The sequence below is a fragment of the Rhipicephalus microplus genome, chromosome X (genome assembly GCF_043290135.1).
Source record: "Rhipicephalus microplus isolate Deutch F79 chromosome X, USDA_Rmic, whole genome shotgun sequence".
Classification (NCBI taxonomy): Eukaryota; Metazoa; Arthropoda; class Arachnida; order Ixodida; family Ixodidae; genus Rhipicephalus; species Rhipicephalus microplus.
In genome coordinates this window covers 391,040,989-391,068,090 of record NC_134710.1, presented here as the reverse complement: position 1 = coordinate 391,068,090, position 27,102 = coordinate 391,040,989, and the positions used below count along the sequence as shown (strand labels likewise).

Here is a 27,102-nt window from a genome sequence, read left to right as displayed (position 1 = left end):
TTTGCCATGGGGCACCTCCGTACTACGTTTGCCGCAGGTACGAATGGGGTTACAAATAAAATCCTGAGAAACCTAGATTTCAAATCGGTTGGGGCAATCACTGACTTGATAAATGAGTAATGGGTGGCCGGAGAGATCCCTGCACAATGGAAGCATGCTAAGATTATATTTATTCCTAAGCCAGGCAAGAAACTCTGCTTGGAAAACTTGCGCCCCATATCGCTGACATCATGCATAGGCAAATCGATGGAGCACGTGGTTCTCAACAGGAGGAGGAGAAATAAATGAGGAAGGACAGGGAGGGTTCTCATCAGGCTTCAGAATTATGCAGAGGACAAGGCCATCTTTCCCCCAACTATGATAGGTTTCAGGGCTAATTTGTCCACACAGGATGTCATAATACAGTTGAAACATGATGTAGTCGATCCCGAGCATAGCACGGGCACCAAAGCTGTATTGGGGCTTGACCTGAATAAAGTTTTCGACAATGTTTCGCATGAAACAATATTGAATAACCTATCGGAAATTGGCCCAGAGGTCAGGACATTCTGCTACATCAGATCATTCTTGGAGGGCTGAACCTCAGAAATTTCAATAGGAGATATCAAATTAGACTCATTCCCGTTAAGAGGCAAAGGGACGCCTCAGGGTTCAGTTTTGTCGCTGTTCCTGTTTAACCTCGCATTAATTAAAATACCGCCGAGGCTGGAGGAGATACCTGGACTCAAACACACATTTTATGCAGATTATACTACTCTATGGGTAACCAGGGGTAGTGACGTGCATCTGGAAAAAACACTACAACAGGCAGTTAATATTGTCAAAGAGTTGGCAGGGGAGGCGGGACTTTCGTGCTCTCAGCCCAAGTCCGAGCTCTTTGTGGTTCGGGACAAACCCAGAGGGCTACATGCAAGACACTATATTCCGCCACTGCCGTTAGAGGTAAGGGTCGGGGGTAGGCCGGTAGCTGAAGCTCAAACGATTAGAATTATTGGCCTATATCTGCAAACTAACAGGAAGAATAGGGTGGCCCTTGAAAAACTTAAGACCACGGTCAATGCTACTGTCAGGCTAATCAGAAGAACCGCTAACCGTAAGAGCGGGGTTAAAGAAAAAGAACTCTGTAAGCTGGTACAGGCGTTTGTGCTCAGCAGGATTACTTACGCGGCACCTTATATGAAGTTGGATGCTGCAGAAAAAGGCAAGGTTGAGACTATGATCCGGCAAGCTTACAAGGCAGCGCTTGGGTTGCCCAACAACATGCCTACAAAAAGGCTGTTAAAACTAGGGGTGCACAACACCCTGGATGAATTATGGGAGGCGCAGCTGCTGATGCAGCACGCTGGGCTTTTGACAACCAAAGCAGGCAGGATCATATTGGTAAGGATTGGCATTGGAGCAGAGGCTCCCACTGGGGACACAAATTCAGGTGCGGCGAGAGTTACATTAGGCCCTGTACATAAAACTTTTGCCCAAAAATATGCATTCGATTCACCATACGCAGCGCAGGCAGGCAAGAGCCAGAGCTTTACATGTTGAGTATGGCGAGTACAAAGCGGCAGTCTATACAGATGTTGCGGAATATAAAGACAAAGACGCTTTTGTGATTGTGGTGGTGGACAGGCGGGGACGCTTGGTCGCCTCTGGATCAGTCAAAACCCGCTCCTCAGAAACTGCAGAAGAAGCGGCAATAGCACTAGCTATAACTAATTCGCAGTCGGACTTGATTCTCAGTCATTCAAAGACAGCCATTGGAAATCTGGCGAGGGGCAGAATATCGGCGACCGCCGCACGATTTCTGCATGGGGCCATGGGAGGAGAAATTCGAGAAATAGAAATTGTCTGGGTACCAGAACACTCTGGGAACCCTGGGAACGAGGCGGCTCACCTGAATGCTCGAGGTTTTGTCAGCCGGGTAGGTGAGCCGCCAGTTCCGCAGAGGTGCGCGAGAGATGGGCTGGTGTCCTTTCACAACATAACGAATCATTATAAACTAGAGCGGAGGTTTTATCCGCCCCCGCACAAGCGGTTTACTAAGGCGCAGGAATGCGTTTGGAGAAAACTGCAGACGCGATCTTTTCCCAACTCTTACGTGTTGAACAAAATATACTCAGAGGAGATAAAGCCACAATGCAAATAATGTACGGCTGTGGCAACATATGATCATATACTTTGGGAATGTAGCATTGTGCCGCCGCCGGTGGATATTATGCGTGATCCCTCTCTTGAGCACTGGGAGGCCGTGTTGACCAGCTCAGACCCAGTCGTCTAGTTAAGGGTCGTGAAGTGGGCCACACAGGTCGCCGCCAACCTTGGGTTGATGGCTATCTAACACGGAATCATCCGCAGTTGCTTTCTGACGAAATAAAGCTTTACCATCCATCATCCATTGATACTGCCAATTTTGTAAATAGGAGAGAGACTTGCGATTTTAAAAATGTCACGGTATATGCCACGGCTCATTGAATTGTCAAGTATTTTCGTGAGTACTAGCACTAAAACATCTACATTGTCTTTCAATGCTTTGTAGGGGTGCTGACACCCCCTGTGAAGTTGTTCGCGCCGCGTGGCACATGTGTCTCGCACAGAAGCTGTATTTCGAAGGTGACAACTACTAAGCGATAGGTGGCATTGTGTTCGCGAGTTTTGATCACCACTATCATCACCATGGTTGGTAGAGCGGTAGCATCGGCGGTGACCTCTGGCGGAAGGCAAGCCTTGGTGGCGGGCAAGAGAGTGGAGAGAGTTTTTGGCGTGGGGCGGCGGCGCGGACAGTTGCCTCCAGTGGTGGGTCTGCTGTGGACGGCACCGCGGGCTGTCTGCGGTGGGTCAGCGTGGTGAGTCAGGCATTAGCGACACTGCCTCGTTTGTCATGTTGTTGAGCAATGTTTACTATTGTGTAAGGATGTCTTAGCGTGTTGATAATGATTGATGTTATAATAATTTGGCTGACGATATCGCCGATCAAAAAGTAGTTAAATATATGTGTATTGTTTGGTTCGTTCCAATTGCGTCTGCTGTATTAATTCAATTCAAGAGCATGGTGGTCGCGCTCGCCAGTTCGAGACCCCACAGCTTTCACAGTAATTCCATCATGGCCAGTAGCTTTGTAACAAGGCATACTTGATATAACTGAGGTTATGGTATGTTCATATACCTAGCGTATTTAATCGCATACTAATTTGAGCCATTTTTTTCGCAATTTTGGGGTGCCGAGAAGGGGGTGCACAAATTACGCGGGTATTTGTCGAGCGCATACGAAATATTGTGTCACAGTCATAACGCGTGCAGTACATGCATTTAAAAAAAGAAGAAATAAATTGGAGCACAAACAAATTGTACTTGTTAATTTTGAACAGTATTAGCACGTACTTTAACCAGTCAGGTCCGATCACGCGCGGTCTAGCAGGAATCACTGATCGTGAAGTCTGATTGGGAACCATCGTTGCGGCCACTGCCACCACCTTCCTGAAGCGCATAGTCTTCGGTTCCATCAAACACGTCAAATGCCCCATTTTCTTGAAGGTCTTTCGACAATGCTGGGAGAAACTATGTCCCACGACACGGCAATACCGGTAGAACTAGGCATCTGCATATAATTGAAAAGGCCTCCTCCAATGGCAGGAAACTTGCATTAGCAAACACGCACTTTTCTGCTTTATTGCGTACCGATCACGCGTTGATTGATTGATTGATTTGTGGGGTTTAACGTCCAAAACCACCATGTGATTATGAGAGACGCCGTAGTGGAGGGCTCCGGAAATTTCGACCACCTGGGGTTCTTTAACGTGCACCTAAATCTGAGCACACGGGCGATCACGCCAGTTGTCACGTTGAAGTGTGTCCCCTTGAAGTGCTTCGCAGCGGCTAGCTTCCCGTTTTCTTTGGCGAAATTTACAACAGTGAGCTTCAATTTCGCCGTAAACGCGCCTGCCGGATGGCGAAACCTGAACTACCGAAATCGACCAAGCTTTCGTTGCAGCACGAACGCAGACAACAAGGGGAACATTCTCAACATAGCTTATGGTGCAAAAAAAAAAAAAACACGAGAGCTTGCGCTTGTCCTTCTCTCGTGTTTTTTTTTTTTTTTTTGCTCCAAAAGCTACATTAAGAATGAGCGAACTCGCCCAACAAGTCTCTCTGCTGAAAGGGAACAGTTGGCGCGACAGGCCCTCGGACCCCTCCGATGCAGAAAGTCATCCGTGCCGTGACGCGAGTGTGCATTCTCGTCATTATCGCAGTGGTAGAGATTGGGAGATGAAGAAAACAAATGCTCGAGCAGTTGCGGTAGTCCGTCGAAACGTTTGTGTTCAGGTACGGTATTCTAGGGACCCTAGTTCGGAAGAAGTCCTTGGAAGAAGGGTCTTCACACTTGCAGCCTGTATGACTGAGCTCGTCTGCTCGCCGCTGGCCGTAGCACCAAATGTCTAGAGGTACGCGCTCGTCGACGAGTAGCCCGGCAAACTTCTGCTGACGACACTTTTAGCTTAGACAAACAACCTAGACAAACTAGACGGCCTTGAAGACGAGCCGTAATTGTGGCCTAGACAAACATGAATAAATTTACAGACATGAGTAATGTTGTGGTTCGAAAGACAGATATGCCGTGTCATATGTAGAAGCAACAGACACTAAAACAGTGCATGTACCAATGTGGAAGCTAAGGAATGCTTTAGCAATGTGAAGGACAAGTTGCCGAGCAGAAATTTCTTTGGTCTTGTTTATGCTGTAAGCTGCCATAATTGTGACAAACCAGTACATCGGTGAAACTGGCGATTTCAAGAAAAGATTTAAACAACACAAACATGATGCCACAAAATGACGCATGGCCTTGACTTCCCTCGCTGAATACGCGGAATATACAGACCACCAAATCGACTAGTCAATGCGTTCTAGGCAAACAAAAAAAACCACGGGGGGGGGGGGGGAACTCGAGTAAATGCATCACAGCAGTGGAGGTATCGCGTGAATGTTGCGTAACTAGGTATAGTTTGGGAATGCTAATTTGTTATTTTGTCTTTATTATTGGTATTGTCGCAACGTGCAAAGAACAGGACACAAGGCTTTGTTTCAACGTGAACAGCAAGGCTCTATTCGCAAACAAGAACAAAACGCAAGAGCGGACACTCAACGTCGTCTTCCTCGAAAAAATGCCAGAGACTGCCACTCGTGATGCTGGGTTCTTCCTCCTCTGTTGTGCCGGCTAATAACCGTGACATTAGCCTCCCTTCCAAGAAGGCATCGTCCCGATGCTTCATCATCATGGCGGCAGGGTTTGCAGTCACTGGCAGCCCACGGGTTTATTCGGACAAATAAGGCTTTATCCGAACAACGTGCACGACTTCTGGTGCGTGTCTTTGACGCCTTGAACAATATGGACTGTCGGGAATAACCTCATAGTTAATCACTGAGATGCTGGAGGACTTTATACGCCCCGAGAGGCCACGATGGCGAACTGGCGTCCAGATCCAAAGTATCGCTCCTGGTTCATAGGAGACTGGTCGGTGACGAAGATTATAGCGCCTTGTGTCATAGTCCTGGTGGCGACGAATACGTACGTAGGCAAGTTGGCGGGCTTCTTCACCAAGCTGAGTTATGCAGTCTGCACTTGTTTTAATGCCTTCACTTTCATGCGCCAACATAGCGTCGAGCATGGTTATGACGTCACGGCCATAGAGAAGACAGAATGATGTCATGCGTGTTGTCTCTTGCTGTGCCGTATTGTAAGCGAAAAAGACGTAGGGCAGTATCTCATCCCAGTTTTTATGTTCCACATCGACGTACATGCAAAGCATATCCACAAGTGCTTTGTTTAGCTCTTCCGTCAGACCATTCGTTTATGGATAGTATGCCGTTGTACGCCGGTGAGATGTTCCACTTAGGCTTAAAACTGTGTGTAATAGCTTGGCTGTGAATGCTTTTCCTCGGTCAGTTATTACTACAGATGGAGCGCCATGCCTTGGGACTATATTCTCAATGAAAAACCGGGCTGCTTCACTTGCTGTGTACCGCTCCAAAGCCTTGGTTTCGGCATAGCGATTAGGGTAGTCTGTGGCTACAATTATCCATTTGGGACCAGCAGCCGAAGTTAGAAATGGTCCTAGAAGATCTATTCCAACTTGAGCGAATGAAGTTTCCAGTATATCAATTGGATGGAGGAGCCCTGCTGGTTTGACGGCTGACACTTTCCTACGTTGGCACTAGTCCGAACGTGCTGTTGAACGACTGCCGTCAGTCTCGGCCAGTAATACTTCTGCCTCACTCGGCATAGCGTTCGTGTGTGGCCTAAATGACCGTATGTCGATTCGTCATGGCACGCCTCTAGTACTTCTTTCCTGAATGGTGTTGGGACGACAAGTAAGTAGGTGTTGCCGCTCGGAGAAAAATTCACCTTATAGAGAACCTCGTTGCGCAAACAAAACGATGCTACCCCTCTTGCGAAGAGCTTTGGCATAGCAGATGTGTGTCCCTCCAAGAAATCAATAAGGGGTTGCAACTCGGGGTTGTCGCGTTGCTGCTGTGCGATTGTAGACGTGTTGATTACACCGACAAACGCCACATCGTCATCATCTTCGGCATTTGCATCTTCTAATGGGGCACTAGAAAGGCTATCGGCGTCTGTATGTCGCTTTCTGGATTTATAAATTATAGCCATGTTGAATTCTTGAAGCTTAAGGCTCCAGCGCGCCAATCGTCCTAATGGGTCCTTTATGTTCGTCAACCAGCAAAGCGAGTGGTGACCGCTAATCACTTTAAACGAACGGCCGTACAAATATGGGCGAAACTTCATGACCGCCCACCCCACCACAAGACGCTCTTTTTCAGTAGTGGAGTAATTCTCCTCTGTACGGGAGAAAGTACTACTTGCATAAGCAATTACTCGTTCGGCGTCATCTTGCCACTGAACGAGCACAGCTCCTAAGCCGATATTGCTGGCGTCGCTGTGTACCGCTGTCGGAGCGTCCTCGTTCAAGTGTCAGACAACTGGCTGGTTTTGAAGACGTCGCAGCTCGTTGAACGCTGCCTGCTGCTCTTCACCCCACACGAACGTGACGTTTTCTCGGGTGAGTTGTGTCAAAGGTGATGCAACGCGCAAAAAATTCTTCATGAAGCGTTGGTAATAGGTGCACAGGCCTAAAAAATCACCTCACTGCCTTCTTGGCTGATGGCGTGGGAAAACTTGCAACAGCGGCTATTTTGTCTGGGTCAGGCCGTACACCTTCACTGCTGACAAGGTGTCCCAAGAAAAGAAACTTTTCCAAGAAAGTGACATTTTTCTGGCTTGAGCGTTAGTCCGGCTGATCGTATCACTTGAAATATCATGTGTAGTTGCTTCAAGTGCTCATCAAATGTCGGTGAAAATAAAATTACATCATCCAAATATACCAGGCACATCTGCCACTTCAGGCCTGATAGGACTGCGTCCATGAGCCACTGAAACGTTGCCGATGCTGAGCACAAGCAAAACGGGAGAACTTTAAACTCGTAAAGACCATTGGGTGTCAGGAATGCTGTTTCTTCTTGATCTCTTTCGCCAACTTATATTTGCCAATATCCGCTCCGTAAATCCATAGACGAGAAATACCGTGCATGGCGTAGTCGATCAAGAGAATCGTCTATATGAGGCAGCGGGTGAACATCCTTTTTGGTAACCTGATTGAGCTAGCGGTAATCAACACAGAAACGTAAGGTGCCATCTTTTTTCTTCACCAATACTACCAGCGATGTCCAAAGACTTTTAGACGGCTCAATAACATCATCCTGAAGCCTCTTTCACACCTGACTTTCTATGGCCTCACGTTCCCGTCGAGCTACTCGGTATGGGTTCTGCCGTATGGGTCTCGCCGTTTCATCTGTAATTATGCGATGTTTCGTCAAGGGTGTTTGCCTAACTCTGGACGCCGAAAAAACAGTCCCGAAACTCATTAATAAGCTCCAGAAGGGTTTGCTTCAGTGGGGACAGTAAACTTGGGCCAATGCCGACGGATAGAGGGGCTGACCTGGTGACATCGGCTTTCTCCGCAGTTAAGCAGCCTGCAACCTCAGTAAGCTCCTCCACGTATGGGACTGCCATACTTTTTGCAAGATGTCGTCGCTCAGTACTGAAGTTCGTAACCAGAACGTGCGTGTGTCCACAATTGAGGCTTACGACGGCTCTTGCAATAAATAGGCCATGGCTGAATAGCAATGCTGAAATTTGTTCAGCGATGTGGTCGAAGTTTCCTGGGTGGTCGCATGTTACAGCTATGCGAGTACTTGAACAGGGTGGAAGGGTCACGTGATCTTCGAAGACGCGCAGATGTTTATGTCGCTGGTTGTTACATCTCACATCTGAAACTTGATGTGGGGCCATCAAAAATGTAACTGACCTGTCTGGAATGTCTATGACAGCACTGTATTCACACAGAAAATCCATCCCCAAGATCAGGTCTTGGGGATGAATGAAAAAGCGTTGCTTTCAACGAGTGGTGGGACACTACTGGGTTGTGCCCCACTACTGGTTAAAGGTACTGTTGCTTCCATCGCATCTACTCGAGGAAAGTGTCAATTCAAGTGAGAACCAAGTAAAGACACCTTGGACTGAATTCCGAATGGCCGATCTAGTGCCCACATATACGGGGTCGCCTGTGAATGATTGTGCAGTGCGAGCAGTCAATTTTTGCTAGCAGACGCTGCCTGCGTCGGCCTTGCAAAGCGAGACATTGGGGGGGGGGGGGGGGGGGGGAGAGGTAGCGACAGTTGGCATGAGACGCAAGCATGCGGCACGATGCAAGACGGAAGCATGCGCAGTGGGGGTGTTGACAATACTGCCATCGCCGAAGTTGCGAGTAGGTGAGATTTGGAAATGCTCTGCATTTAAAAGAAGCTTGAATCATGCCTGCACCTGGAATCCAGATACGGACGATTATATATACGCTGAACACGAGTGATGGGACGCTTCTGACAATGCTGCTGCTTATGTTACGCATTTAGGCGTACTTAAGTACACTGTGCCTTTCTCATGGCTTTTATTGTGAAGAAGGCTCCCTCCCATATCGGATGCCGAAACATTAGTAAACATTGTGTTCTATGGGTCGCTGTATCCTTTCGCGATACACTAAAAATATAACAGTTATGCACCGTATTTTTTTTTCACGCCTCTTCTAGCAGCTTACTGTAGTTGCAGTTTAAAGAGCCACTTTTTAAGCTTTGATCAATGGCAATGCTTATTTTTGTGATGGTCGCACAAAAGTGCTGTCAGTTTCCATGACCTGGCCAGGTTTTTCAGAAATTCCCTGACTTTTTCACGACTTTTCCAGAAGGGTCCCAATCCCCCGACTTTTCCAGGTTTGCCAGGTTGTTAGACACCCTGAATAGGCGCACCCCGAACTTGGTTGTGATTAGAAACGATTCTACCCCCCAGCGGTACAGTTGGAACGCGTTCCCCCATACCCTGAAAAAAAAAAAAGGCAAATAGACGAGCAAATAAAAAAAAATTCAAGGGGCAACGATCTAACCAATGTGTTTGTCGAAATAAAACTTGAAAAAAAAGTGTCCGAGAGTTAAAAAAAAAACAGCTGTTCTATCAATTACTGAAAACCCCCAAATCGCTGCGCTCCTTGGAGGTCACGTGTACAACACCGGGGGCTCAATCACCATTACCACCATCTAAGAAAAAGAAAGAAACCCCATTTTGCGAGCGGTGTGCGTATGTTGGGGTCATGTATTCAACTTAAGTTCCACCATGGGGAAGTACGCAAGTTACACGGCTGGAAGGCAGTGCAGTACGCGCTGGAGCACAACAACGGGGCTGCAAGCCGGCATTCTGGTGTTGGAGAAACTAGTATTCGGTACTGTAGGAATCAAGAAGAAAAACTTCAGGCGACGAATAAGACAACGGGCTTTCTGTGGTGCCATGACCAGCAGGTATCCGAACGTCAAAGAGCAACTGGTACGGCATATATAGGAGCTACGACAAGACGGCTGTGCTGTGTCATTGAATATTGTGCAGACTGAGATGCGCAGAATAGCCTGAGCACAGCGCATTGAAACTAAAGAGTTCAAAGCCAGCTTTAGATGAACAACTCATTTCATGCGGCACCATGGCCTCGCACTGCGAAGGCAGACCACGTTGTGCTAGCGCTTTCCCACAGCATATGAGGACAAAGTGGTGGACTTCCACCGTTTCGTTATAAAGCTCCGACAAAGAAAGACTTCATTTTGTCTCAGGTCGGCAACGCTGATCAGACCCGCCCTTTGCTTTGATATGCCGGGGAACACGACAGTGGAGGAGAAAGGTGCACGGAGCGTCATTGTCAGAACGTCTGGCGCTGATAAACAATGATGCACCGTAATGCTGGCGGTGACAGCATATGGGCGCAAGCTACTGCCTTACGTTATTTTTAAACGCAAGATGCTCTTAAAGGCCAACTTCCTTCAAGGCATCTACGTCAGAGTCCCAGAAAAAGGCTGGATGAGCACTGAACTCGTGGTGGATTGGGTGAAAACAGTCTGGGGTCGGCGGCCGGGTGGTCTGTTGTTCCCGTCCATCCTTGTCCTGAACAGTTTTCGTGGGCACCTAGTAGACCGCGTACATGAGCTAAAGGAGCTGTGCACAGATCTGGCAGTGTTTCCGGGCGACCTCACATCGATACTGCAGCCTTTGGACGTGTCCTTGAATAAGCCTTTCAAGGGCAATGTTCATAGGCTGTACACCACCTGGATGGTTGGAGGAGAATGTCAGGTGACTCCAGGTGGTAAGATTAAGAGGCCGCCTGTGGAAATGCTGCGTCCTTGAATCGTGGAAGCGTGGCAGGCGATCTCCAACGAAGTCGTCAGGAAAAGGTTCAAGAAGATGGGTATCTCGAACGCACTGGATGCGAGTGAGGATGACATGTGGGGTGCGGATGATTCGGGCACCGAAAACGAATCCTCGCTCGGTGAGAATAAATGTGTGCTCTCCGACTGTCTCCGAATAGAGAAAAGAAGGAACACCTATGACTTTTGTGTAAATAAATTTTATGTGTGTGTGTGTGTGCAGTTAATGGCTCTCGCTGCGTTCATTAAAAAGCACGTAGGTATGTTTGTTTTATGCTGAATTAATTGGTAAACAATAAAGTCATTTTTTACTTGACAAATGTGCAGATTTAAGCACAAGAACAGAGTTGAAAAAAATTTCGAAAATTATACCCCGCGTGTTTAGTGCACCCCTAACTTCGAGCCGAATTTTCTGAAAAAAAAGTGCACCTATTATGCGAGTAAATAGGGTAAGTGTTATAGCACCAATCCTTTTCTTTTATAGTAGTGAGTATGGAGTTATTTATCCAAGGGCACAAAGGTTTCTCATGTTTGCTTTGTTTATATGTGGTGCACTCAGATGTTATCTGTGTTAAAGCAGTTGCAAAGTTCGCACATTTGAAATGAGTGCCACTTTTAAACAAACTTTGGAAGTTTTTCACTTTAATTATCTGCTGCAGTTTTTACAATTAATCCTTGGATTTGCCGACCAGTCATTCTTTACAAAAGCATCTTTTGTATAGTGTAACAATGCAAAAATGGGGCAGTGGTCAGTGAGACTTGTATCATACACCAGGAAATATGTTATCACTGTTGCACAAAACATGATTGATAGTCGTAGATGCACTGGGTGAAAATCTAGTAGATTCACCGATTGTATTCTTAAAGCTATATGACTGCAGTGGGTGTAAGTATTCACAATTTAAGTCTTTGCTGAGGTCAATGTTAGAATTGCCAATAACAGTGATAGAGTCATAGTTTTTAGTAGTAAGGGCGCAAAGGATAGATTCCAATGATTGATAAAAAGTGGGCAGACTCGAGCTTGGCGGCCGGTATATTATACCAACAACCACACTTGAATTTAAAGGAATAAAGAGAGATTCAACCAAACTGTTACTAATTTCAATATCTGGGAGTACCCTATAAGGCAACGCCTGCTGCATTAGTAAAACCATTCCCCCACCACGTGGTTTAGCATTTCTGAAGATTGCTTATGAGACTATATCCAGGAATGAATATGTGCTAACCTGTTCTAAGCCAAGTTTCTGTTATACCGATAACATCAGAAGAAAAATTAGGCTGTGCTAAAAAGGAACACAACATACCTCTGTTTCTACGAATACTTCGGATGTTACAATGGAGTATGGATATGCACTGTGTGTCGTAAAATTCACGTTCAACATCACGAATTGAAAACTCCATACTTGGCGGAGTGATCAAGACTTAACTTCGAGAGTCCGCTAAATTACCTTTCTGACGTCGTCCTAAGAGGCGACTTAAAGTACACGAGAATTGTTGGTTTTCCGAATTGGAATTTCGGCTTGTGATACTCAAACATACTTCCAATTTTTCTCTGTCTTGTCTGGCATGCTTTTGCAATTAGCATCTTATTCTCTTTGCAGAGATGTAAATTGATGAATATAGGCTCCCAGTTTCATTTTAGTGGATGCAGAGCAAGGCACTGAACAAAATGATGGAAATGTCTGTCAGATGTCATCCCTAGTTACAGACAAAAATGCACCCAATATGCCCAAAAATACATGGGAAATATGGAGTAGTATATACCTTTAGTGCCAGAAGTCATATGATATGATTATGAGGCATGGGCTCCTTAGTGTACATCTACACATAGGTGACCAGTGCACCCAAATCCAGGTGGCCTTTCAGGAGCCAATTGTGAAGCCTCCAAGACTGGGAGCGTGCACAATCTTTCAGTTTCAAAGACCATGACCGCTCATCCTTGACTGACAAAACACTCTAGAGAACATCCATTTTTGCAGCCACCATTCTGCATGGGGTGGTGGTGGTGCGTCAAGAGTGTTTGTGAGTCATGTGCACCACATGTTCTTTGCCAAAGCGTATGCTCAGTGGTTACGGTCCTCAGCTGCTGACCTGAAACATGTGTCAGTCTCTTTTTGATGCAGGCAAAATGCTAGACACCTGTGTACTGTGCAATATCGGTGCAGGTGGAGTCGTGAAGTCTGACCCCAGCCCTCCACTACCACATCGCTAAACTCCACAAACTAAGCGAGATGCTGTGTGCATCTTTTTAAGCGAGATTCTGTGCGCAATCTTATACACTTACTGCTATAGGGCTACCTTCTGTGCTGCCCGCAACCGTTGAAAGCAAAGATTAGTGACGTGCCGGTGATATTTCATTTCTTATGCTTCATAACAATGACTACAGCCAGATACACTGCTCCAAAGAAACGAAGAGTCTCCTGGCCACCAAAGTTATAATGTAACCAGCTAGAGAAACTTCAAAAGGCACACTGTAGATGTGTGTTCACATCTTGGCTAGTGGCTTGGTTGGTTAACTTACAGCTAGCAAGCCAATGTAATTCTCCTATGTGATCTCTCTAAAGATAGAGCTCTTGCTTTCCAGATGGTGATTGCAGACTAATGGCAGTTTTTTTTACAAAACGGCCCAGAATCAACTTTGCACACTGGGCACAATTATCTTTGAAACAAAAGCAGTTCAAGTGATACTTCTGCAGTTGCACCCCATTTTCTGCCATGTCGTGACCCTGGCTGTGACATAGTGCCAGTGCAGTTATTTACATGGTTTGTTTACAACTAGCAGGAATGAATTTAAAAAAAGAAAACAGAAAAATATTATTTTGACACGCTGACTTAGTTGTTTTAAAATTAATAGTTTTATAAATGTGCCCCTTCTGCATGACCACAGCATTTCCAGTGACCCTGCCAATCCGTGAAGGCTCCCTCGAACACAGAAACTGGAACGTTGTTCAGCTCCCTCGTTAGGGCCTCTCGAATGGCCTGGACAGAGGTGTGGTGGTGCCGCCTTTACATGACTCTTTTCAGTAGGGGGAAAGTATGAAGTAGGCTCATCTGGACTGTAACATTGTGGCTGAGGCGGCTGCGTGATACCATGTTTGGCCAGGAAGTCTACTGCAGCAAAGGTGGTAGGTTGTGTAGCTCAGCGCATTGTCATGATGAGGCCTCCATGATCCAGAGATTACTAGACGGATGTGGAAGACTAATTTCTGAGTCAAGTACTTTTGCCTAGAATGCAGCCTGCACAGTCTGCCCAGGCAGTACAAACTAACTGTGAACCACTCTTTCGAAGTCCAAAAAGATGAACCAACATCGATTTCCTCATCGACTTGCTCATGCAGGCTCTTATCGGGTGAGGCCAAGTAGAGGTGTGCCATTCAAAGCTTTGGCATTTTGTTATGGGGATTTACTCAAAAAGCCAGGGCTCATCTCTGGTGGTAACACAGTCAAGAAAATTTAGTTTGTCACAAACACCATTGAGAAGTCTTAAAAAATCACAAGATGTCCTTATTTCTGTTAATCCATTATTTAACACCTTGAGCACCAATTTTGCACAAACGTTTCTTAATCCGAAGACTTCAGTCGCGATTTTACATGCAATAGTTTTTGGAAAATTTCATCGTTCTGACGTCATCCACACAATGAATGTGTGGTTAATGTTCTAAAAATTTCGCACTTTCACAAAGTTTTTCATCACTTTTTTTGCTGACCAAAGATTGCTCATCTTTTACTTGTTGTCTTTCTCTCGAGACGATTTCTGCCACTCAAAAACACTTGACTAACTCATAACATCACACCCCCTAGCATAGTCTTGATCATGTCATGGGTCTCACTTGTAGTTTTACCCAGTTTGATACAAAGCTTTGCCGCATAACCCTGCTCCAATGAAGAGTTCATTGCGAAGATGACAAGGCACCTTGAAAGGGGTTCACCGTAAACTCGATGCACACTCTGGGAAAGCTAGGAGACAATTGGTGATTGGTGCACAAGTTGCTAAGACCTCACACCCTTCTAGTAAAGTTTTTCCCCACTTTTTGGTGGGAAAATATCAGTCCTATTTCCCCAATAAACCATATCCACAAATACTGTCTCTTACTTCATTCATGAAGAGAATGGCAGGCAGGATAAATCACAGTCTCCATTTTATCTTCTGTAACAAGCCAGAGTAACTGAAAACGCTGCTGTACAAACAAGAGTTGCAATACGAGTCAAGTTTAACTCTGAGCCCATGGCTTCTGCATGCAAGCAAGATGGCTTGAACTGTTTTTTTTTTTTTTTGGCTTCATAGAGGCTTCAATAAAATTAAAAAGAGAGTGCTTTGCACTGTCCACTAATGGCAATCACTTGAATAAGCCTGGCTGATTCAATAGTTGGAGAGGGTTGCAAAAAGGGCAAGTCAGCAAGCCTTGTGGAATGCAGTGCCAATCTTCGTGAGAGGAATACAGTGAGTTGTTTTACGAGATAGGTGAAGCTGTGCAAAGAAGATCAATGCCCAGGCGGCTAGCAAGCTTCAGCAGCTACGTTACAGTTTGTGGAGAGTGATCAATGAGTGGCCGAGACACTGAACTAATTGAAGGCTGTTGCCAACCTGTCTTTAAAATGCTTGCAACGAGAGACAACTAACACGAGTGAAATCTTTTGGGTCAGAAAATCAGAGAAATTACTTACCATATCGTAACCTGCAAAATTTTTGTCTGCAATGGTCACCTTCACAAACAAAAAGGTTGGGGTACCGCAGTCATATATGGCCCACCACTGCCAGAACTAACAGCATCACAAGACACTTCAGACAGCAAGGAAAGCATGAAGTCCGGATTCCTGCTATTTAGTGAGCATTGTCCCATCCTAGTCGGCCCTCGAAAGGGGTTGAAAATGAACTACGATGCAGGTTAACATAGAAACCAAGAAGTGAAAAAAAAAGCAAAATGCAGGCAACCATGACACCTGTCTGTTCTCAACAGAGCCGATCGCGAGAAAGCTGATGAGTTGCACGCTGGTCTTTTGTCCACCACATTATACAACTTAGATGGCATCATACCTGAATTCAAGGGTTATTGTTCCACTCACCTCCATGAGGTGCTGTTCGGAAAGGTGGTTGCGAGGATCAAGCTCAAAAATGAGCACATGGTTGACACCAGATGTACGCCAGCCATAAACATTGACTCCGATGAGGAACATGAACAAGATAATAAGCAGTGTGCCCCGGTAGAGACGGAACACGATGCGCCAGTCGTCCCGCGTCTGGCTAAACACACCTGGGGCAGAAATAAAAAGAAACATTCATATAGCTAAGCCTTAATATAACGACCTTCAATGCAGACAAAACTTAATATGTACCCACTTTAAATCTGTGAACAATTAACATGTCATTGTGATGAATTCCTGGCAGAGTCTCGTACAGCCTACTGCACTGACCCAATTAAAGGGTCCCTAAACCACCCAGAGGTCAAAATATAGTAGTGGTGGGGAAGTTGCATACGAGTCTACAACTAACACGTAGCTGTGAGAATTTTTCGAAACGGTGCCGTAATAGTGGAGTTAGACGCGTTTGATGATCAAACCACAGCGATCACTCATTTTCCTCTTTTTTTTATAACCCTGTGCTGGCCTCCTCTCCCAAAACCACTTTGTCCTCCTCGCCTAGTGCCCTTTTCGATTCAAATCCGATCCCACCTGGCATACGTCATCACTGATGTGCTGTTCGAACACAGTCAACTCTGTGCTTGTTGGCTAACTGCTGTTGCCGTGTCAGCCCATGCTCCTATGAATTGTGCTAGTATAGACACCGTGTTGCACGCACACCTAGGAGACATAAGAAACCATCGCCACCGCAACACAATGAAAAACAAGGAACATGGGAAGCTGCCAGCAGACTAACCAAAAATCGTAGATTTCTGCTTGACCAATCACAGCATGACTTGCGCTATGCATCACAGATTCAACTTTGCGACATCACACGAAGAACAGAAAGGTCCAGAGAGGAGGAAGAATTTAGTAAAATTTGTGCGTGCACGCAGCTCGTAGCACTGGCATGAGTGGCATGGTTGACTGTGACGCAATACCGTCACAAGATGCACGTGTTTACTTGAAATGTTTGAAAAAATATTGGAGGCGGTTTAAGGACCCTCAAGTGAAAGCAGGTCATTTTGTGCCAACCAACTAGTAAGTACCCTGTGTGCTGCAATTGTTTTTGTGGGATGAAGGTTAGCAGTGCCCCTGAGCTTACCAGTGCCATAGGGTGTTCTAAAAGGTCTTCCATCTTTTCAGGTAATGCAGAGATTGCTCAATCAATTATTCTGACTTCTGCACAATGGCAGCAATGCGTTTGAGAATAGGCATCAGAAAAGAACAAAGGCAGGTGGCAGCCACCAACGAACATACCAGTATGACTCACCGCCAGCAACCCTATCGCCATGCGCATCTTCAGTTATCTGTTTTGTCGCACGTGTGGCATAGCGCTATTACAAGGTTACAACAAGTTTTTAACAGGAGAAAACTTAAGCACACCGAACAACCTTTGCTGCTGCCTTGCCGTGCCAGATCATACTCAAGTGCACATCACTTAGCAGATCCGAGAGCAGCTCACCGTTGCCGAGTTGAGTGTCACAAGTGCTGAGAAACCACTTATCACTAACATCATGCTAAACGAGTGCGTATGAATACAGCAAACATAGCACTCTTGTAACTGTACTGCCTGTTAAGATTGGGCAACAGCTCAAACACAATGCACCATGAGCGCGGCACATAAGTAATGCCTTACATGATAGGCATGTCATGATTCTTGTGTTAACATTTCTCATTTATATTCATCATACAGTAATGTCTCTCCTTACTTACTTTGGTATATATACATCCATTTAATTAAATGGTCCCAAGCGTCCTAGGACCATGTCATGTAAATCCTGTCGTACTTCAGCGACAATCAGCGACTCGAACAAGTCAGCACACAAAAATTCCTTGGAGTCTGGTTTCATGAGCACTTAACATGGACACCGCACGTAAATAGTCTCTTGGTAGATCTAGCTCGTTCTGTAGGGTGCTTGAGTAAAATTGCTTTCCTCCTCCCCTCATGGTTATGTAAATCATTATATTATAGCATGTTTTACTCCAAACTTCTATACGGAATGCTTGTATGGGGAACAACAACTAAGACCAATTACGATCGAATATTAATCTTGCAAAAGCGCGCGCTCCGTGTAATAGAAAAATATAAAGGTCACCCCAAGGACTTAGACACTCAGCCGCTTTTTCTTAAACATGGAATTCTATCTGCTAGGAAAGTATATAATCTTAAACTGATGCAACACATCCACAAACATAAACTACAGGATTCCTTTCCACGCACTGTATCAACAACATATGGCTTCAGAAATTCTACCCGCAAAACTAAGAAAACACGCACGAACTATGGCAAGCAGGCTATTGATTATAAGATCATACAATTGCTAAACCTTCACGAATCGAATATAGACTTTACTCTGAAAACTAAACAATTTAAATGTCATCATAAATCCTTTCTTCTTTTGACTAAAGACATAGTAGATCCATAGGCTTTTATATTTAGGAATACTTGTATACTGAGTTGATTTTTTTTTCTTACTGTGAACAATGATACTTAAACAGAATCGTTTGATACCAAAATTGTTTCCTGTTTATGTAAAACATATTCTGAATGTATATCATGTAGAAATAAGCTATGTAACTAAATAAGATATGTATAATGTCACTTATTTGTATATGTATGTTACTGATGTGTGAATATGTGTAATATGGCACTGATGCAGACTGTATCAGGAGGTCAAGACCTCGTCAGGCTATTTAGCCTTTAGTCTTTGCCTCCCGCAGGGAAGTTTTTGTATTTTTTCCTGCAAAATAAACTTTGAAACTTTGAAACTTGACATGCATGTCACGATTCGGACGTTACACTCAAACCTCCTTAGAACGAAGTTGCATTTTACATGAAAATTAAGTTTGTTATATTTCAAAATTTTTTTATAAAGGTAAATATGCAGCACTGTATGTATTGAAAGAATATTTTTCATTTACTTCTTTATAACCGATATTTCGCTATATCTCTGTTAGTTATATTGAGAGTTAAGTGTACTACTTGTTACTTATGTTTGCTACACTCTTATTCTGCCATGCCAGTTCAGGTATACGGTACATAAAATTAACGAAATATCTACATGGGCACCAAGGCTGTGTCATGTAAATCATACAGTTCATAACAAGTGTGTCATAATTTTCATGCTATGCATGAATGAAATGGTCACAAGAGCACGAAATTGTAGGCAACCGAACAGATTGCCGGACAGACAGATGGATTGATTTACAGATCGATAGATAAATAGGGAGGTAAACAGATATGCTGAAAGTTACAGAAGTTAAGAAATGTTTCATATTTAAAAGCAATTTAGTGAGCATGAAAGATGAAAGATGAGCTCAAAATCGTGAAAAACTGAAGCTCACGAAGACAACCGTCATTTTTTTGGCACTGAGTGCTGCGGGGTACTGACACCCCCTGTGAAGTTGTTTGCGCCGCGTGGCGCACTTGTCTCGCACAAAAGCCATATTTCGGGGGTGACAACCGCCGGACGATAGATGGCGCTGTGTTCGCGTTGAGTACCACTGTTGGTAGAGTAGTAGCGCCGGCGGTGACCCCCGGCGGAAGGCAGGCCTCGGTGGCAGGCAAGAGTTGAGCGAGCCTCTTCTGCGCATGGCGGCTGCCGCGAACGGTTCTCTCTCACGGTGGGTCTGCCGTGGACGGCACCGTGGGCCGCCTGCGGTAGGCTTGCGTGGTAAGTCGACGCCGCCTTGGGTGTGTCATGCTGTGTGTTTGTTGCATTATTGTGTAACGATGTCCTAGCATGTTCATTAGAGATGTATCGATTCGGCGGACAATATCGTCGTTATAAATTAGTTAAATAAATGTGTATTGTTCTTTGGTTTGTACCGACCGTGTCTAATGTGTCTATTCACTCCAAGAGCGTGGCGTGGGGAGGCGCTCGCCTCATCGAGGCCTCGCACTGGCGCCCAACGTGGGGCTCTTGGAGTATCAGACTACGGTTTTTGCAGTTCGGTGCAAGCTTTTGTTAGCACCGGGGTAGAGCAGGCCTAGGGGGACTTCTTTGCTAGCGTCGGTGGTGTGCTCTGTCGAAAAGCGAGGAGATTGGTTTTGTGACGTGTTTGAACTTGTTGGCACTCGAGCTTTTATTTATTTTTTTCTGCTCGCAAGTGTTTTTTTTGTTGTTAGTTTTCAAAAACGTTGTTGAATTAGGACGAGAGCCATGCGGTCCGCATCCTGGGGTGAGCAAGGCCTAGAGCACGCGGTTTGTAGGCCAGGCCCGAAGCGAGCGAGTACGGAAACCTCGTGGGTGGTCCGATTTTCTGTAAATAGCTTCTTCTATCTCTTTGGGCTCAGGGAGCCGGGGCATCATTGCTGACTAGTATTGCGGCTCAACGCCGGGGCGGTGAACGCCGATTGCTCGGTAAGCTGCTGTGTGCGGTGAGCGATAGGGCCACCTCACAGAGTGGACGTCTCCTTGCGGCTGCCTCTTCTGCGCCTAGGTCGGGTGCTGGGTGGATGCCGATTGTTGCCGAGCGACACATTAGGCCTAAAACTCTGCGCAGTCGCCTGTTGCACGTGGCACAACTAGGTGGATCGTGGCGTTGAGGTGTTGCGCTCTGCTTCGCTAACTTTTTTTTATCTTGCGATGCACGAGATAGAAAAGTGATTTTTATTTTATTTTGATGGGCGTCTCGGCCGCCGCTGATGTATTAGCTATCCGTACTGACCATCATACCACGTGGCCCAAAAGCCCGAAGCTCCCTTCCCTAGGCCCTGCTCTATTGTTTCTTTCGAGTTTTTTTTTTTTTTTTTTATTGATGTATTCAGCGGGAGCGATGTCATTCACGGCCAGCTGTCTTCTGCACATCGTCAGCGTCGCTGGCCAGAAATGCGGTCGTGAGGTTGGGCGATGGAGATGCCTGGGACCTGCGAAACTGCCTGCAGTCCGGCGCCCTCATGAGTGCTGGTCGCAACTGGAAGACGTGTCGGCGCTAGCGACGGTTCGTCGCGCCGACGGCAACGTTGCTGTTGCGAGGCCGGTACTGAGGTGAAGTCGAGCCGGACAGTGCAGCAGTGTCGACCAGCGGCGGTGTCATGGTGCAAGGACATTGTGGACATGAACGGTTGTCTCTCGCGGTGGGTCTTTCGTGGACGGCACCGCGGGCCGCCTGCAGTAGGCCCGCGTGGTAAGTCAAGCGTTGGCGACGCCGCCTTGGGTGTGTCATGCTGTGTGTTTGTCGCGTTATTGTGTAACGATGTCCTAGCGTGTTCATTACTGATGTATCGATTCGGCAGACGATATCGTCGTTATAAATTAGCTAAATAAATGTGTATTGTTCTTTGGTTTGTACTGACCGTGTCTAATGTGTCTATTCACTCCAAGAGCGTGGCGTGGCGAGGCGCTCGCCTCATCGAGACCCCACAGTGCCACCATCCTAGTACGATTTGAAAGCATCCCCATTTTTCTCACATACAATAGCTGCCCAGAGGAAAGAGAGGTAAGCAAGGAATAATGACAAAGGCCGATCTGTCAAGATGTATGTGCACTCCCGATCGGCTGTGTCAAAAGTAAATTGTACACAAACCCTGCCAGGGGAGTTCTAGCTACAGGTGTACTTTTAAAAACTATACCAATCTGGAACTTTTTTGTTGGATAACTTAGTGATTGTAAATAGTGGTGAACCAACGCTTCATTTTGAAAACTTTGAAAATAGAATCGTGCACTAGCGTACAAAAGCAGAATGTGCACAAATCTGATTACATGTAGTGATATAGAGTAGGCACTCACTCACCTGAAAGCTTCAACGAGCCGGTGATTGTTTCAGGACGAAAAAATTGGACGCATTGTGCAATCCTGTACCAGCCGCGTTGGCAACTTAGAGACAGCAAAGCAAAGCCGGGTGTTGTCGAGTCATGCACTACATAAGGTGCTGCAAAGGTTAACCTGGACAAATAAGAGCGCCGACAATGTGCCTACACGCATTTCCACACCTCGCTGCTGCAAGTTGTTGCTGGCTAGTAAAGGCAGTAGCTAGAATAGTTCATATGCGCTAACTGGTAACTCTCTCACAGTTCTTTTTTAATGCCAACTGGTAGCCAGTTGCCTAGTGTTTTGGGGTACAGCTACTGCGCTTAAGGGCAGATAAGGGTCGAAAAACTACGATTTTTTTTTCGAGAATGTCTATATTGTATTTTATTCCTTCTCCTTAACACAGTACACTCTTAGTAAAGAGAAATCTGTTAAATGGAACTGCTGCTGAAATGGAACAGGTGCTTGCGGCAGGATAGGTTTTGTTCTTGTATTCTGCGCCCTTGTTCATCTCTCAGGAAACGGAACACCTGTTAAACAGAACATATCTTCCCGGTCCCTTCAGGTTCCGTTTAATGAGAGTCATCATCATCACCATCATCATCATCAGCCTGAGTACGTCCACTGCAGGACAAAGGCCTCTCCCATGTTCTGCCAGTCAACTATACATAGCCTTCATAGATTACGAGAAGGCGTTTGACTCAGTAAAAATATCAGCAGTCATGTAGACACTGCGGAATCAGGGCGTCGACGAAGCATATATAAACATCCTGGAAGAAATTTACAGGGGATCAACTGCTACCATAGTGCTTCATAAAGATCGATTGATATGCAGGATTTAACGTCCCAAACCACCATATGATTATGAGAAACGCCGTAGTGGAGGGCTCCGAAAATTTCAACCACCTGGGGTTCTTTAACGTGCACCCAAATCTGAGCGCACGGGCCTACAACATTTACGCCTCCATCGTAAATGCAGCTGGGATTCGAACCTGGGATCTGCAGGTCAGCAGCTGAGTACCTCAGCCAATAGACCACCGCGGCAGAGCCTTCATAAAAAAAGCAACAGTATACCAATCAAGAAGGGTGTAAGGCACGGAGATACAATCTCCCCAATGCTATTTACCGTGTGCTTACAGGAGGTTTTCAGAGGCCTAGAATGGGAACAGTTAGGCATAAAAGTTAATGGAGAGTACCTTAGTGACCTGCGCTTCGCCGATGACATTGCATTGCTGAGTAACTCAGGGGACGAATTGCAACTCATGATTACGGAGTTAGACAAGGAAAGCAGAAAAGTAGGTCTTCAAGTTATTCAGTAGAGAACGAAAGTAATGTACAACAACCTCGAAAGAGCACAGCGCTTCGAGATAGGTAATAGTGCACTTGAAGTTGTAAAAGACTATGTCTACTTAGGGCAGGTAATAACCACGGAGCCGAACCACGAGATTGAAGTAACTAGAAGAATAAGAATGGGGTGGAGCACATTTGGCAAGCACTCTCAAATTATGACAGGTAGATTGCCAATATCTCTCAAGAGGAAGGTATATAACAGCTGTATCTTGCCCGTATTTAGCTACGGAGCAGAAACCTGGAGACTTACAAAGAGGGTTCAGCTTAAATTGAGAACGACACAGCGAGCGTTGGAAAGGAAAATGGTAGGTGTAACCTTAAGAGACAAGAGAGCAGAGTGGATTAGGGAACAAACCGGGGCTAAGGATATCATAGTTGAAATCAAGAAGAGAAAATGGACATGGGCCGGGCATGTAGCACGTAGACAGGATAACCGCTGGTCATTAAGGGTAAGTAACTAGATTCCTAGAGAAGGCAAGCAAGTTAGGGGAAGACAGAAGGTTAGGTGGGTAGATGAGATTAAGAAGTTTGCGGGTATAAATTAATGAGAGTATTATATATTAAATAATCAAAGCAGAGAATCAACTAGAAGTTATCGAAAAATACAATTAAAGCACCTGTAGCGGCTCGCAAAAGTACAACATTACCCGATTTTTGTGCATGCGGCCCTTCGCTCTGCGGCAGCGCCGGCTCTTGAAATTTCGCAGGCATGTAGGCCTAACCCTTTTCTCCCACAGCCCACTTCCACAGTGTGGCATTCTCACTGCAAATACAACAAAACAAATTGTTTCCCCACTGCATTCTAGCGTGGCAAGTGGGCCTCTGAAGTCACGCGGTATGATCGGAGCCCTGCCATTGGTTGCAAGCATTCCACCGTTCAGCCTTACGGGAGTGCTCTTTCTTCATTATCCTGCTTTTGCCGAGACATCCATGAACACAACCGCCCGAATTACTTCTTCCGCGCCATTCATGCCGGTGAAAAATTCAACTTGCGTTGACGAATGTTCATAAGGAGGCGCCAGTAACGTGCCCAACACAAGCAGTGAGCTCCGGCGACGGGAGGTTCATCGGCTGTTAGGCCTAGCCACGGCAGCAGATGAACCCAATTTGCATTGTTCGAGCTTCATTCCTAGCGTCGATGAGTTTGTCAGTACTTCAGAGCAAAAGATAAAGATGTTTGACGATGAAAGCTAGCCATCCGGACGAACACGGAAACACATTTATTTGCGAGACCTATCTGATGCAGAACCTCGTAAGCAGCGCAGTATGCCTGAACTGCAGGCAGTGTGAGCTTTTCGTTCGAGCATCGGCAAGTAGACGATAAAGACTGGCATCATTTCCGGAAGTTTATTGCCGAAATGATGCAAGTGCTGCAACTGTTGTTTCATCCATGTACATGTCAAGCTGCGTGTATCCACCATGCAGTGTAAGCGAGGAGACGTCCGCCAGCGGTAGCGCGCGAGACAGCTTCACTGTGAACATGAAGTTAGTGGTCGCAGCACGTGCGATCAGCATCTGACACGAGCAGCTTGTACGGTTTTGTGCAATTCTTGGTGTTCCAAAACCAGTACACAACGACTTTCACTGCCTTGGCAAAAAAGTGAATGCCGCAACAGAAAACCTCACACAAGCCACAGAGCAATGGCCCATCACCGCAGTGCCACAAAAAAATCCTGCTGGGAAAAGGCAGCTCGCAGAGGCTGTCAGGATCCAACATATGGTGCTGGGTCATTCTGTTGAAACTTAGAACTTTTTCTGATAGCCTTGCTGACATTCTCTGTGAATTTCATGCAGATTGGTTGAACAGTATATTATTAAACATATTTTCAACTTTCAAACATGTTTTTCTCAGTTCATTTTGCTGCATTTTAAAAGCTTGTGCACTAAAATTTCTGCACGTTATGTAGTCAGATTGTAATGAAACTTAGCATGCTTAATGTTTAACATGTTCCAAATTCAAAGCAACAACTTTCAGAAGTTTCCATAAGCATATTCAGCTGGATAATTTCAAAAGCTTGTTCCTTGAGTATGGTTAAACTGAAACTCAGCATTAGAATTCTTCTCTAGGCTAGCAGACATATAATATACAATGTTCCTTTGCTTTAATGAATTCCTCAATCTATTAGGAGCAACATTCACTATTTTTTAGTGTTTTCTTAAGCTCACTATTATGGCCTAAGCTTTCCCAAAAATGCATTGTTTTTACAATTGCATGGTCTGCAAAAAATTATGCAGATGAGCTATATAAAAGAAGCAGAGATGAAAAAAGGAGCTCAAACCCTCTACAACTGGTGGAAGTCTCACTGAGCTGTCACAAATATCTGAAAAAAAAAAAAAAGGTTTTCGAGGAGCAGCTCCCCTTAACTCTTTCGTTACCACGCGAGAATGATTGTTTTTCGTATGTCTCGGGAAGATCGTTTTTGCCAGTTTGAAAAGTACTCCAGCATGCATTGCAGCATACCAAACTTTGCAGAATGAAATGCTCTTTCCAAAAAATAAGAATGAATAAAAATGTGAAAAGTGTGAAATTTTTTGTCACCAGCTGGTAAACAGTGGAAAAAAGAACACTGTATATGCAAAAATATTCAACACAAAAAATTCAGAATATATATTTCATAAATAAATAACCCACGAACTGTATAAAAATAATTATTGATGTACAAAATGTTTCTCTTCACATAGACAAAGAAAATCAGAACCGAGGTGTTTCTTCATTGCTCATGCCGTATGAAGCACTGAATGGTTTTTTGTGAGACACAAGTGTCCTCGTACAATCTCCTCAGTGAATTTTCATTGCTTTGCGATAAGAGTCTCTATGTATTTCAATATAGATACCCATGATGTGAATAATCCCTCTATAAATGAGATGTCCAATGAACTTCGCTATTTCATCTAGCGTCACCTCTTTCCAGGAGCAGCCTCACTTCGCGTAGGTTGGCGTTCCAATATATGCATCCAAGCATATTTCTTTACATCTTTGCGCATATCGGAATAAAAAATTGGCCCTGTATCTGCATGTTTCACTGAAAATGTCATAGAAAGACGATAGTCTTGCGTGAGAAGAGAGTGATCAAAACGTTTACTTGATGTTCTGCACGAGAAAATCTGCGAATTGTATTCTGGAAGTGCTGCCTTAGAGAGTCTCGATCCGTGCAGCGAAGGCGAACGAGCGAATTGAAGCACGTTAGCCACGAGCGCCATCTGGCAGTTATATTCGAAAACGAAAGAAGACATGAGCGCCCGCGGAGAAAGATGCGCACCTGTCTCGGAAGCGATAAGGAGTAGAACGCAAAGCGACGGGCAGGTGCCACCACCATGTCGTCTTAGCAAAGCATTGGAAACACTTGCCTTTTTGAGCATCGCGTTGCACTGTTAGCGCAGCGCGATAAATGCTACGGTCCTTAGAATTACTTGTGTGTGCCTTCTCTAGTATAAAGGCACACATAAAACATCGACGTGTTGCTATCGTGCCTCAGATATGCGTAATAATTGCTTTTTAATTGACAATTGCACAAGTATGAACGCTGAAACTTGAGCAATATTGGTGGGCACTGCGGATGAGGTTGGCCGTTTGAGGTATTGTTTGGTGCCTTTACGGGGATCGTTACCGAGGACAAACAGACAAATATACAGACACAAAGACAGACGGACCAAAATTTTGGCGTCGAAGGTCCCCAAGAAAGACTATCGTCTTTAAAAAAGGACAATATCACGCACTGTTTTACAATGTTTCGTACTGCTCCATAGTCGGGGCCAAGATGTGCTCCAGGGGCCTTCTTGCCATTAGGAGAAGCTCTGCAGCCAGCACCATCACACCGCGCCCTAGCGAAGTCTGACCACGCACGTAACTGGAGTAACTATAAGATTATGTATAAAGGTCAGAAGCTATATGCACTCGCGGTGGAGGAGATAACTTGAGCATGTAACCAAAACAAACCTATGAACGGCTACGGATGTCTCAGGCTGACGCAAAACATCGTCCCCATAAAACTTGAAGCTGAGGTGCTGTCATCCACGAAATCTCAGCGCGTTCTCACTCAATTCAGGTGGGGTCACAAGACAGTTTCAAGCAATGCATGTG

At 45.4% G+C, this 27,102-nt stretch overlaps 1 protein-coding gene across 6 annotated transcripts in view; it reads right to left on the bottom strand.

Annotated features, from left to right (window-relative positions):
• LOC119161011 (solute carrier family 53 member 1) overlaps positions 1-27,102 on the bottom strand; it is a 264,235-nt gene that overhangs the window by 162,916 nt on the left and 74,217 nt on the right. For all 6 annotated transcript variants that reach the window (XM_037413324.2, XM_037413322.2, XM_037413323.2 and 3 more), the window contains exon 8: positions 15,862-16,049. In XM_037413324.2, coding sequence (XP_037269221.2) covers positions 15,862-16,049 — 188 coding nt within the window. The remainder of the gene's footprint in view (positions 1-15,861; positions 16,050-27,102) is intronic.